This window comes from Thalassophryne amazonica, chromosome 9, assembly GCF_902500255.1.
Source record: "Thalassophryne amazonica chromosome 9, fThaAma1.1, whole genome shotgun sequence".
Lineage (NCBI taxonomy): Eukaryota > Metazoa > Chordata > Actinopteri > Batrachoidiformes > Batrachoididae > Thalassophryne > Thalassophryne amazonica.
The window spans coordinates 74,808,562-74,823,057 of NC_047111.1; the positions used below are offsets into that span (position 1 = coordinate 74,808,562).

Genomic DNA, 14,496 nt, shown 5'->3' on the forward strand with positions numbered 1-14,496 from the left:
CAGCTCTGTGAACGCCATTATCCAAATGTCATCCAGGTACATCACATTTCAACATTAAAGCGTAATGTGCAGTGAGAGCCAGTTTCCCTAATGTAATCAGAGCTATTGACTGCACACACATTGCTATAAAGGCACTGTCACATGATGAATTTATTTTTGTTAACAGGAAACATTTTCATTCTGTCAATATTCAAATAATATGTGATGTGCAAATGCATGGGTTGAGTTGGAAACAGGCTAGAGGCTGGCATGGTGCACAATGGATGGCTGCTTGCTGAATAAATAGTTTATTGTTCCGAATGAAAACCAGCGCTGCTCTGAGCTCACAGTGTTTACACCTTCACACACATACCTCCCACTAACTTTTTTCCTTTCATGTTTATTTCATTTGACAGGATACCAAATAAACTATCCCTAAGTGTCTCCACTTCATTTCCATCATCTGTAGTCACACTATAATAAATAATAATTTATTTTCTGTGTTCATGTTAACTGATCTGACAGAATGAGGAATCCCAGCTCCCAGGGCCTATATGCATGAATTTGCATATTAAATAGGGGAGTGGAAAGGGAGGAGTTTGGTATATCTGCATGTGTACTCAATTCCATGTTGAATGGGATGTACAAATGGAACGTACTTGGATCCATGCGTATGCACACTGTGATACATCTGGATATTTTTGTGCATACGACAGTTTCTGGGTTTTAGCGTATGCCATCTCTCAGTGGGAAATCCACGCATCTTTATACATAAGGCCCAGGTCATTGTAAATGAAAACCTTTTCAAGAAAGTAAATAACAGTATTACCCGGTTACCATTATTTTAAATACACTGTTCTTTTGCGGAACATAAAAAATATAGTTTGTGGTTTCGGTTTCATTCCTAGCAAAATATCAAAAGTTCTTGGTTTCGTTCTACAAACAGGTTCAGAGCTTTTCTTAAAAGTATACGCAAGAAATAATACTAAGAGATTCAAACATGAGAGCTGCATGAAGAACAATTTAAAAGACGCATCATATTAAACTACTACTAACAACAACAACAACAAATAATAATCCATTCAACCATTTTCTATACACCCTTACTCCAGTTAAGGGTTATGGGGGATGGGGAGGAGGAGGAGCTGGAGTCTATATAATAATAATAATAATAATTTTTACAAATTAGCCCTCTGGTGCACCAAAGATGAAGTCTGTCAATGTTTGTCTTACCGTTTGAGAACAATGCCCCCTGGGGAAAACTGAGTTCGTGGCTGTGTTCTGCCTCACAGGAATAAAGAGCCTTTGCTTCCCTGAAAGAGAATAAATATGAGTGCTATAACGGGTATCCTGTGAAATAGCCTTCTTGCTGAGAAGACAGGCCAATTCCATTTGAGTTCCTTAAATCCAGGCCCAAAACACATCCTTTCTCTCAAAGCCACAGTTAGTTGGGATGTATTATTCTCTTTTCCTAGACTTTAATCCCTGTATTTAAAGATTCAGTGTCAGCGTGTTTTAATTTCATGTTGTGGTAGCTTCATTTCTGTAGCATTTTCCAGTGATGCCTCATATTCACCAATCTACACTGCTGCCCTGGAAGGTGGTTAGGACCTTGCTCAAGGGCACTTTAATAATTTCCTCATCCTCCCTTTTTATTGAGGAACTGAACTGAGGACCCGTTAGATGCAAGCCTGCCTGTCTAACCTCCAGTCTTGCACCTCTGGGTTTAGTGCATTCACATTACAAATTCTGTTGGTTTTTTTCTCGTGAAGCTCTGCTTTTCTGAGGCGTTGCTCTGAGTACAATGACTCCTGAAAATAATTGGACTCCCCCTGCCCTCCATGGAAGACATCTTTAAATCAGCCTGTCAACAGAACAAAACACAGCATTCTGAAGGATGTAACTCTCTGCTGTTCTCATAATCTCTCTCTCTCCGCTGGAGTCAGAAAAGAGCTGTAGGGCTTTAAAGACCTTCATTTTCAGGCTCAAAAACAGCTTCTACCACAAATCATCACTGTGGGGTGATGATGCCTGGAGGTTAGAGAGGCGGGTCTGTGACCAGAGGAGTCTCCATTAGACAGGAAACCCAATAAGTTGCTCTTTACCAAAGTCCTTAATGCCTGTGCTGTTTCCAATGTACAGTTAAGTGCACGCTACTCAAAGTACTGGGCCATCTTCTGTGATGCATCAATTACAAATTCATGGCCTTCAGCCGTAATCAGTTATATATCCAGTGTTTAATGTCGGTTTTGTTTGTATCCAATATGGCAGATCTCCTTGGCGATAACTGGTGGGTGACATCAGACTGCTGGCCCCTATCCATTAAGAAGGTTCAGTATGAGCACCGTCGCATGCACAAAACCGTTGCAGTGGGATCGTTCACACCATGGGTGCAATTTGGTGGGAATAGGGGGGACATGTCCCCCCACCTTTTCAACCACGGGGTACAGAATATGGTATGTCCCCCGCCAACTTCTGACATACGAGGTCTATTATCTTATTATTATTTTCAAAAACCATATGGATTTGAATCACGTGTTATTGCGTCAGACAAGCTTGAACCCTCGTGCGCATGCGTGAGTTTTTCCACGCCTGTCGGTTGCGTCATTCGCCTGTGAGCAGGCTTTGAGTGAGGAGTGGTCCAGCCCCCTCGTCGTTGTTTCATTGCCAGGAAATGGCGGAATGATTTGGGCTTTTTTTCCATCAGAATTTTTTCAGAAACTGTTAGAGACTGGCAGCTGTAAACCATTAGAAAAATTTATCTGGCTTTTGGTGAAAATGTTACAGGCTTGGTAGAGAATAAGGAGTGTTACTGTCACTTTAAAGGAGACCTGCATTGAAAAAAATGCAGTCAGATTTTTTGAACAAAAAATGACTTACATTTACACATTTACGCATGGCGCACAGCAACGCTGTGATGAAGCCTCACGGGACATGTTCTGGCATGTCCAGGCACATCCACAATTTCTCGGATAATCACTCGATGGAAAAACCACCGACAGCTGTCTGAACGCCATCTCAAAGCCGTCCTGTGAGACCAAAACGGAGGTGGTTTTGTCTCGCTCCAGTAGCGAATCCATCGTGAGGCGCGAAGCCTCCGCTCGGCTTTCCATGACAAAATCTCTTATTAAAAGTGAAATCTGCCGGAAAATGGTTGATGTCCAGCTCTTGTGATAACCAGAGAAATGGCACACGATGGTCACGGATCCAGACAGCCATCCGTTTAGAAATGAAATGGTCGTTCAGCCTGTCGATAGAGGCTTCGGAGCGCGGCGCGCCCCACAGCCGCTGGGGGCCATCCTTAAAGCGACAGTAACACTCCTTATTCTCTACCAAGCCTGTAACATTTTCACCGAAAGCCAGATAAATTTTTCTAATGGTTTACAGCTGCCAGTCTCTAACATTTTCTGAAAAAATTCTGATGGAAAAAAAGCCCAAATCATTCCGCCATTTCCTGACAATGAAAATCCGACGAGGGGGCTGGACCACTCCTCACTCAAAGCCTGCTCACAGGCGAATGACGCAACCGACAGGCGTGGAAAAACTCACGCATGCGCACGAGGGTTCAAGCTTGTCTGACACAATCACACGTGATTCAAATCCATATGGTTTTTGAAAAAAATAATAAGGTGTGATACGTTTCTAATAGACCTCGTATATGTGTGTACTTGAAACATGCTATGCCATGTCAGTCTTATGTGCAAAACCATGTCAGAATAGTATCTTTGTTTCTGCAAGTTTGTATTTTTAGCAGCATTGACTTGTTTACAACACCTGTTTCTTGTTTGTCACATTTGGAATTTTCTGTGACTGCATTTGCCTAAATTTGAAACCAAAAATAGTTGCCTCTAGGGACATATGCTAATTTACTAAATTCTGAAAATTAGAAAAGGAAATCAGAAAAGCTATCTGGGACCTCAGAAAGCCCATCTGCAATTATTGCTTGATCTCCAAAATCAGTCTATGCAAGCAAAATTATGTTCAGTATGTGTTGTCATTAATGCCACTTTGAAAATTAAATTCATGATAAGTAATTTATTTATGATCTGTTGTTTTTTCAAACTTATGCAAAAACAAATTTTGAGAAAAAAAATACAGTATGCGATAGTTAATAATTACTAAGAGCCTGTTCTTTCATATTTATGAATACATTTTACCACACTGCAGTTGTTTTTTAAATGAGAACTCAACCTATCATTCTTTTGAGTTCTACACATGTGGTGATACCTTATTTACACCAGGATGTTAATAAAATCAATGCTGGCTATTCTCAGAATAAAGTACTTATATCCACAGTTTCAAATTGTATAAGTCAAATGGTGTCCACTTTATGGTCTTCTCAAAACATTAAAATTACTGTTCTGGATGCTCAGAATGCATGTGAGCATATCTAGAAATCGTTGGCTTCCCCAGACCCCCGGCCTATGGGCTTCGGCCTTGCGGACCTTGCACTTTGTCCCCCCCAATTTCTAGTTCTAAATTGCGCCCTTGGTTCACACGTGCCTGTCGGCTCGATGTTTTCGTGGTTTGACCATACGAGCTGTTCCGCCGTGATTCGCCCTGATTTGTACTTATTTGTAGTATGTGTGAAGGGGCCCTTACAGCTGCACAAGCATTTAGACTGATTCTTGATGCCCAGAGTGAGGATGAAAATAGCTCCACTGATAGAGAGAGTCTGCATCAGACAGTGAAGATCGTATCTCTGAGATGTGAGACCACCCTGATATAGGCATACTGGCACATTTGCTCATCACCGGTTCTTCTATATTTTGATGCTATAATTATCCTGCCATGTTGTAAAACATATTTTACTCAAATAAACTTAACTTTTTATGATTTATTGTTTTCATTTTGATGCTAAGAAAAAAAATGCAAAGAAAAAAAAGGTAAGGCATTTTACAAGATGTAACAGACAAGAGTTGTCTAAATAAATGTAATATTGTTCTATCAGTGCATGTTTTTTGGCTACTTTTTGCAAAAAGAAATATCAAATTCCATAACTTATTACTTTAGATGATGGACAAATATATTAGAGAGTGAGATAAATAGGAAGAACCCTAAAACAATCATTCCAATATAAATTCCAATATAAATCAATGGGGTCATAAATACCCCCACTCAGTCATATTAGTTGCTAAAACAGCTTGGTCGCTTGAGGGTTAAACAGATGTTTTTCTTTGTTTCTTTGCTCATGGGGTGGGTAATGTCTAAACCTTATGCTGCCTTCCAGTTACCTTGGAAGTCAGAAATCGTGACTGGGAATGATGTCACACCTGAGGTAAATGCGTTCCAGTTTCCACACAACACTGCTTGGTGGGAAACTAAGCTGGATGCCTTGAAGATTTTGGAGTATAGAGTGCTACAACAATATGTGGTCCACCACAGAAAACTCATGCAAGAGGACAGATGATGCAGAAGTTACATTCCTGTTTTAATTTGCTGCTTTATTTGTAGGGTGGTGTAGCAACTCGTTGTTAGCAACATCTACCAGGTCAGCCAATATTAGCGGCATCAGTTGACAAACAACACATTACACAGTATTTTGTAAAACAGTATTTTGTAAAACTTCCCATGAGTGTTGTTTTCTGTTCAGGGATCTCCAGTTACGCATCAAACGCTAAAATGCTGCAATTCCCAATTCTGGGGGCGGATGCACCATCACTCTTTACGTGTATCACTTTGAGATGGCTGCTTTTGTGATTTAAGACTTTCAGTTTTTATGTCTAAATTGAACATACCTTCCGGCAGAACATAAATCTAAAGCGGAGGAAAAGACTCCACTCTCACGCTGTGGTGCACTGACTGATAATCTGTAAAACAAACAAACAAACAAATAAATAAATAAATAATAGTTACTACCAGCACACTGCTTAAAAATTAATTTTGAAAAAGCAGTATTTTAACAATATGGACTAGTCTATGGGCTCACAGTCAATTTTGATTGGGTTATACCTAATTGGTATCACCAAAGGTTGCAAATCAGCACTTACAATCCAGCCTCAGTATACTACTCACTCACTCATCTTCAACCAGTTACTACAATTAAGGTTCACAGAGCCTATCCCAGCATTCATAAGGCACGAGTCTGTTGTAGGCACACATATAGGCAAACAAACATATTCACACCCAGACGCACACCAATGGACAACTTAAAGTTTCCAGCCCACCTAGCCTGCATATCTTTGGATGTGGGAGGAAGACGGAGCCTCCGGAGGGAATCAACACAAACACGGGGGCAATATGCAAACTCCACAGGTGGGAATCAATCTCATGATTTTCTTGCTGTGAGGTAACAGTACTAACCACTAAGCCACTGTGCTGCCCTTCAGTAACGGGCCAAGAGGGAAACTATACAACTATAGTATTCATTTGGCATTGCAAGAAAGGACCATTTAGTGGATTTTTTAAGATAAATTGATCAGAAATTAATACACAAACCATCATGAAAAAAATCAGGTAGTGACATATGAGACATTTCAACAATATATTTAATTTAGTGCAGATCCCTATGAAGATCCAGATTTAATAGATCAAACTATGTATTTTAAGGGGGTACATTTATATTGTATGAAGAACCATAAAAGTTTAACCATTCTGTTGTGTTCACTCCATCAGAAATAAATATGGTTGTATGCTCACAGAATATGTGAAAATTAGAGCAGGATGACTGTGTTATCAGAGAGATTCTAGTTAGGTTTTGTGGCAAAACAGCAAATAAATAAATAAATTTAAAAAGTGACAAATTACTCTTTCAATTTGTACAGGAGCTAAAATTAAGCTGCTCCAATTCTGGTTAATAAAAAAGAAAAGCACCTTGTTGGCTGAGTAAAAAGTATTTTTAAAAAGGAATAGGTTGCACCATGTTATGTTTGGTTATCTTGTTACGTGGCAAAATACGTCATAGGTAATAGAAGCTGTTGAACATTGACCTTGTTTGAACTTTACTTTGTTGACCAAGCATTCAAAATAGTCAGAAGTCTTCATTTGTCCTTTGTCAGAATTTTTGTTGTTTTTAACCTGTAAACATAACAACTTAAGGGTTTAGACAACTATATCCTTCTGGAACCTTTATAATCAGACAAATAATATGGTATACTTTTTCAACATGACTGGTGCATTTTAAATGTTGATGCCTGGGCAATTCTTAATAGACCCCACCCAACCTAGGAAGATCGTCATACATTTTTGGGTCGGACAAGGTACACTGAGACTGGATTGTAAATGTTTGTTATTTTGCCACTTTAGGTAGAACTGAAAAGATTGCTTGGTTCATGGGCTTCATGGACTAATATCTACAAGTATGTTGGTTTTCTCTGAAAGAATTCTTGGGGTTCAGTTAGTGTAATTTCTTTAAGATAAGAAAATGGCACACATTTCAACAGGATCATCCCAACATGTTTAAAAACAATAACTTCAAAGACTTACACTGATCCAGGTCTCTGGGAACTGTTAGCTGATTTGGTTACAGGTTGCTTTGAATTCAAATCAGAGCCACATCGGATGTGTGAAACTTTACGAGGGTGCGCCGTCTCTTTGGTTCCAGTGACATGAGACTGTGTACTGATCCATGACAGCTTTTGTAATCTAACACATAAGACAAAATTATAAATCAGCTCTCATGCAGTCATGACACTTTTTATGCTTGCATTTGAATAAACTATTGATTTATGCACAAACAGCTGATGTGTCTACCCTCTGAGATGTGTAGAGAGGTGAGAGAGGATGAAATAGAAAGTGGGTAGGGAAACAGAGATGAGGAGGAGGAAGAGGAGGAGGAGGCAGTCCCATATGCAGCTCTGTCCTGCCGAGAAGAAGACGTATAGTCTGTATTTCTGGCATTTGTGGTGTTAGAGGATCCATATGATGAAGCTCTCTGATCTACAGAGTGAGTGCTTTTCAGAGAACAGGCGGAGGACACTCGGTGAACAGGCTGACCCTCCCTTAGGGAGGAGATGCACTCCATTGATGCATGCTGGGTGGGGGTGTGAGATGAAGAGGCCCTGGAGGGAGATCTGGCCTCCTTCACAGAAGATAAGGAGGTGACACTTAAGCTTCCTTTGATTGGCAAACTCTTTTCTGCTGCGGAAAGCAATGAAGACATTGAGGAGCACTCAGAAGATGTTTGCTGGGCTACGATTTGTTGAGATGTCCAGGAGGACGATGGTGTGAGCTGACGGGAGGCAACATTCTCTGTCTCCTGCTTGTCTTCAATCCCATTTTCTTTTTGGTGGGATGGAGAAGAGGAGGAAGCTTCAGGAGGAGACGCCTCCTCTGTGGAGGATGAGACAGGCTCAACGGGAGGAGAGGACGGAGGTGACGCCTGAGGACACTCCATTTTTTTTCTGAGGAGTGGGAGGAGAGAGACTCCTGACTGCCCATGGGAGTGGTACTGGGACTGCTACTGAATGTGTCACCTGATGGGAGAAATGAAAACACAAAGAATCACATAATGGAAACACAAAGATGACATCCTCAGACACTGATGAGTCACTATAAAACATGATGAGTTAGTTTAATTCAAAAGGCTTGAGAACACTGACTAAACCATTTATGTTTCAAAAGTCAAATAATTTAAGCACTGAAAAATTATTTAATTAAATAAAATTGAGAATAGAATAGAATCTTTATTGTCATTGTACATATATACAACATACAACGAAACTCGTCCTCTGCATTAAGACAGTTTGACACACAGGAGTAGTCAGGCATCAATCCCATAACCTGTGCTACCACTTCAGCCACGGTCTCTCATTACTAATGTCATAAGAGTGATGATGGTTGTTGAACTTGTTTGATTTTGCCTGAGTCATTACACTTTTATGTAGTAAAGTACAGGGAATTTTTGTTATGTGAGTTACTTTACATGTTTTCTGGTTTACTGATTCGGAATCAGAAGGTATCCTACATCTTGATTTTAAACAAGAAAAAGAAAATAACGCAAATTTAAGTACCTATATTAACCTGTGTCTGGCAAATGTGGTGCAGCTGGTAGAGCCAGTTGTTAATAAACCGAAGACTCAGTGGCCTGATTTGTGACTGCTCCTGTACGTCACAGTGTCCTTGAACAAAAGACAAAACCCAAAATTGCTTCCAGTCCTAATAGTTGGAGAGGAATAGTATGACAAAGAGCATCTGGCTGTAAAGACCTTGGCCAAAAGGAAAAAACTATAAACAATCTGCAAAGAAGGAAAGTGCACAAAGTATGTATATGTATATCTAGAAATGATATCCGTGCAAATTACTTCCAACAATTCTGTTACAAAGAAATTAATTAATTTTACACAAAGTGTATCAATTCAAACAATCCAGGAGCAAACATGTGGAAGAAAGTACAGCAAGAAGAATAGCATGAACCCTTCTGCTTTAGTGGTTTGAGCTGTCCTCACTGCAGCAACATGTGTGCAGCAGCCACATCTGAACACATCAGCATAGCTGATGACAACAGACAAAAAAAATCCCCCTTGATCTTGAGGGATAGCCAATAAGATGATTTGAGTTCATTAAACTTAAATAGCAGTTGGTTTTCTAAAACTGTCTTAGTTGAAGCAACTCATCATGTTGAAAAACTGGCTAGTACAGAGGCCCAGACAGGACAACGCAAATGGGAAAGCCACAACATGAATGTTGCTGCTTTTGTATTTGTGTTGTGGCTTTAGCATTCATATTTACCTGTCTGGGCCACTGTAGATGACAGAATTATGCCATTGGTTTTATATTATGGTCAAGCAGTTTCCAAAGCACACATTTATAATCACTATTATCTTATTTTTACAAAGTAGCTGCTTGGCCACGTCACATGAATGCAGTCTTCTCAAAATAGAGAATACAGCTAATTGAGCTAATGCAATTATATTTCCAACTTGTAATTCACACCATAATATGATTCATCGGGGAAAGTATTCACAGCGCTTCACTTTTTGCACATTTTGTTGTGTTACAGCCATATTATAAAATGGAGTAAATTTATTTATTCCCTCAAAATTCTACTCACCACATCCCATAATGCCAACATGAAAAAGTTTTTTTTTAATTTTTGAAAATGTATTACAATAATAATAATAAAAAAGAAATCACATGAACATAAGTATTCACACCCACTGCTTAATACTTTGTTGATGCACCTTTGGCAGCAACTACAGCCTCAAGTCTTCTTGAATATGATGCCACAAGCTTGGACAGTTCTGCCCATTCCTCTTTGCAGCACCTTTCAAGCTCCATCAGGTTGGATGGGGAGCGTCGGTGCACAGGCATTTTCAGATCTCTCCAGAGATGTTCAATTGGATTCGGATCTGGGCTCTGGCTGGGCCTCTCAAGGACATTCAGAGTTGTCCTGAAGCCACTCCTTTGATAGCTTGGCTGTGTGCTTAGAGTCATTGTCATGTTGAAAAATGAACCGTTGCCCCAGTCTGAGGTCAGGAGCGCTCTGGAGCAGGTTTTCATCCAGGATGTCTCTGTACACTGCTGCATTCATCTTTCCCTCAATCCTAACTAGCCTCCCAGTTCCAGCTGGTGAAAAACATCCCCACAGTATGATGCTGCCACCACAATGCTTCACTGTAGGGATGGTGCCTCGTTTCCTCCAAACATGACGCCTGGCATTCACATCAAAGAGTTCAATCTTGATCTCATCAGACCAGGGAATTTTGTTTCTCATGTTCTGAGAGTCCTTCAGGTGCTTTTTGGCTAACTCCAGGTGGGCTGCTATGTGCATTTTACTAAGGAGTGGCTTCCATCTGGCCATTCTACCATACAGGCCTGATTGGTGGATTGCTGCAGAGATGCTTGTTTTTCTGGAAGGTTCTCCTCTCTCCACAGAGGAATGCTGGCACTCTGACAGAGTGACCATCCGGTTCTTGGTCATCTCTCTGACTAAGGCCCTTCCCCCGATTGCTCAGTTTAGCCAGTGGCCAGCTCTAGGAAGAGTCCTGGTGAATCCGAACGTCTTCCATTTACGAATGATGGAGGCCACTGTGCTCATTGGGACCTTCAGATCAGCAGAAATGTTTCTGTACCCTTCCCTAGATTTGTGCCTTGAGACAATCCTGTCTTGGAGGTCTATAGACAATTCCTTTGACTTCATGCTTGGTTTGTGCTCTGACATACACTGTCAACTGTGAGACCTTATATGTAGAGAGGTGTGTCCCTTTCCAAATCATGTCTAATCAACTACCCCTGGTGAACTCCAATTAAGCTGTAGAAACATCTCAAGGCAGATCAGTGAAAACAAGATGCACCTGAGCTCAATTTTGAGCTTCATGGCAAAGGTTGTGAATACCTATGTACAGGTGATTTCTTAGCTTTTGTTTTAACAAAAAGTTTTTTATACATTTGGAAAAATCTCAAAAAGCATTTTCACATTGCCATTATGGGGTGTTGCGTTGTAGAATTTTGAGGAAAAAAATGAATTTCATCCATTTTGGAATAAGGCTGTAACATAACAAAATGTGGTGCTGTGAAAACTTTCTGGATGCACTGTACGACTGATTCTATTGCACAGCATCACAGATCTGACCTCAGAAGTAATAACCTATTGCATAGTTGAATAATTTAGAGATCCCACCAAGTGATAATCACCTGTTTATATCCATTCTACACTCAGTATGAAGTGTTCATCACTTGACTGACAGGCACACAAACAGATATACATAGTAGCAGGACATAAAAATGTATTAAAGGAGATGCGGATTGCTATTTTCATTTCATTGTGTAAAGCAGCTGTGAGTAAAAGACTGACTGTCATTGTCTGCCAGGCACAGAGCAGGAGGGTAGAGGCGTGTCCTCCGCTTTCCAGATGACAAGCAGATAGCCTTGTTCCGTCGAGGAGTTGACCGAGAGGATGGAGCCTGAGTTAACGGCAGGGGCAAGTCGGGGGCCTCGCCAAAGATCTGACAGGCAAAGTCACATATACTGGGTCAGTCACTCATGGCTTTACTGTATGTGTGTATGCTGAGTGTGTCTGTAAGCTGACCTTGTCATGATTTTCAATAATAATTTCCACTACTATGTTCTGGAACTTAATGTTCATCATGGCAGCCACAGTCTCTTCCTGTGACCTCATCAGTGTGGGGCCGAAAATCATTCCAGGTTGGAAACTGTCATCAGGTTCTGATCATCATGAGAGGAAACCCTGTGCACGCACGCACGCACACACACACACACACACACACACACACACACACACACACGCACATTATTTTTGTGTATGCTTATTGTCAAAGACGTAACAAATGAAAGTGAATAAATTTTTTGCAACGTACAATCAGTGAAACTATTTGCAAGACTATTACAACCATTCATCCATTTTCTCCAAATTCTAATATTATATTCATTGTGGGTTTTTAGGGGTCAAACACACAGTGCAATACTGTAGCTATAACAACAGCGAATGGAATAAATTTAAAAGTTGTTGCTGGTCTTCCTGGCTGCTCTCGGATGCTGTGGGTTACCACAACAGATCAAATACAGATCTGCACTGGGATTTAAACCGGATGCCCATCCTGATGTAACTCCAGTTCTACGTGGAGAAACACACACAGCCACTGGTCTTCCAGTCAAGTGCTAATCAGGACGTACTCTGCTCCACTTTTGAGATCTAACAGATTCAGATGCACATAAAGCCGGGTGGCTGTGCTGAACAGCATAAACTTATATAACATCAGAATTATCATGAACACTAAAACTTCAGTATTATAATATCTCTGGGTGAACAGTTTGAAAAACAAGTTGCATGTAACTTTCACATTTTATAGCAGATTACAAAGGATTTCAAAGTTTGTCTTTACTTGCAGAGATGGCAAACTGAGTGCAAAATTGGGCACTGATGCAAAAGGGTTGGAGTTCTATTCTTTATTAATCACAGAAATGCAGATGGCATAAAATCAGTCACCTGACATTCCCTTTAAAATGTACTACACCAGGTACATAGTGCTGTGGTACTGAGGAAGCAAATGCAAATGAGAGGTTGTTTGGGGGCAGAAATGAATCATCATGGATTGGGCATTTGTGAAATCAGCAGGTAAAAATTACGTAATACTGAAAGTGCTGGGACTGCGATGTCATTTGTCAATTTTAACACCTGCTACACACTGCTTGTTCACTGACTAATGTGGATGCACATAAGGTGCAGCTGTTTCATCTGGTTTATGAGATGGAACTCATTCATTCCGAAGTCAATGGAAGCACAGACACCACGTCACATGTACCATTTTTTAAGGGAAGTTAAAAACTTTCAAATGAGTGAAATGCACTGCATCTGTATGCTGTAATGCAGATGCATTTAGTGACTTCTCATTTTCTGTTAATGTTGGAGTCTTTGACATTTAGAATGCATTTTTGTATCAAAACACAGGTTGTTACACAGCTTAAAGATATACAGTGCATCCGGAAAGCATTCACAGTGCTTCACTTTGTCCACAATTTGTTATGTTACAAAATCCACCAGGAGCGATTGGGGGAGAAGAGCCTTAGACAGGCAGCTGACCAAGAACCTTATGGTCACTTTGTCAGAGCTCCAGAATTCCTTTGTTAAGAGAGTAGGACCTTCCAGAAGGACAACCATCTCTGCAGCAATCCACCAATCAGGCCTATATGGTAGTGTGGCTAGACAGAAGCCACTCCTTAGTAAAAGTCACATGGCAGCCCACCTGGAGTTTGCCAAAAGGCACCTGAAGGACTCTCAGACTATGAGAAACAAAATTCTCTGGTCTGATGAGATCAAGATTGAACTCTTTGGTGTGAATGTCAGGCATCATGTTTGGAGAAAACCAGGCACCATCCCTACAGTGAAGCTTGGTGGTGGCAGCATCATGCTGTGGGGATATTTTTCAACAGCAGGAACTGGGAGACTAGTCAGGTTTGAGGGAAAGATGAATTCAGCAATGTACAGAGACATCCTTGATGAAAACTTGCTCAAGAGCGCTGTTGACCTGAGACTGAGGCAATGGTTCATCTGTCAGCAGTACAATGACCCTAAGCACACAGCCAAGATATCAAATGAGTGGCTTTGGGAAAACTCTGTGAATGTCCCTGAGTGGTCCAGCCAGCGCCCAGACCTTAATCTGATTGAACAACTCTGGAGAGATCTGAAAATGGCTGTGCACTGACGCTCCCCATCCAACCTGATGGAGCTTGAGAGGTGCTGCAAAGAGGAATGGGCAAAACTGCCCAAAGATAGGTGCGTCAAGCTTGTGGCATCATATCCAAGAAGACTTGAGGCTATAGTTGCTGCCAAAGGTGCATCAACAATGTATTGAGCAAAGGGTGTGAATACTTATGTACGCGTGGTTTCTTAGTTTATTATTTTTAATAAATTTTCAAAAATTAAAAAAAACTTTTTAATGTTGTCATTATGGGATGTGGTGAATAGAATTTTTAGGGAAAGAAATGAATTTACTCCATTTTGGAATAAGGCTGTAACACAACACAATGTGGGAAAAGTGAATCGCTGTGAATACTTTCTGCACACACTATATTATTAGCAGTGTACCTTTTCATTTTAAATATTGTTTAAAGTCTGGA

At 40.5% G+C, this 14,496-nt stretch overlaps 1 protein-coding gene across 1 annotated transcript in view; it reads right to left on the reverse strand.

Annotated features, from left to right (window-relative positions):
• LOC117517395 (rho GTPase-activating protein 42-like) overlaps positions 1-14,496 on the reverse strand; it is a 74,579-nt gene that overhangs the window by 5,478 nt on the left and 54,605 nt on the right. The window contains 9 exon segments of the mRNA XM_034178399.1: positions 1,213-1,292; positions 5,718-5,789; positions 7,405-7,513; positions 7,516-7,563; positions 7,672-8,311; positions 8,314-8,393; positions 11,714-11,864; positions 11,948-12,063; positions 12,066-12,106. Of these exon segments, the coding sequence (XP_034034290.1) occupies positions 1,213-1,292; positions 5,718-5,789; positions 7,405-7,513; positions 7,516-7,563; positions 7,672-8,311; positions 8,314-8,393; positions 11,714-11,864; positions 11,948-12,063; positions 12,066-12,106 (1,337 nt within the window).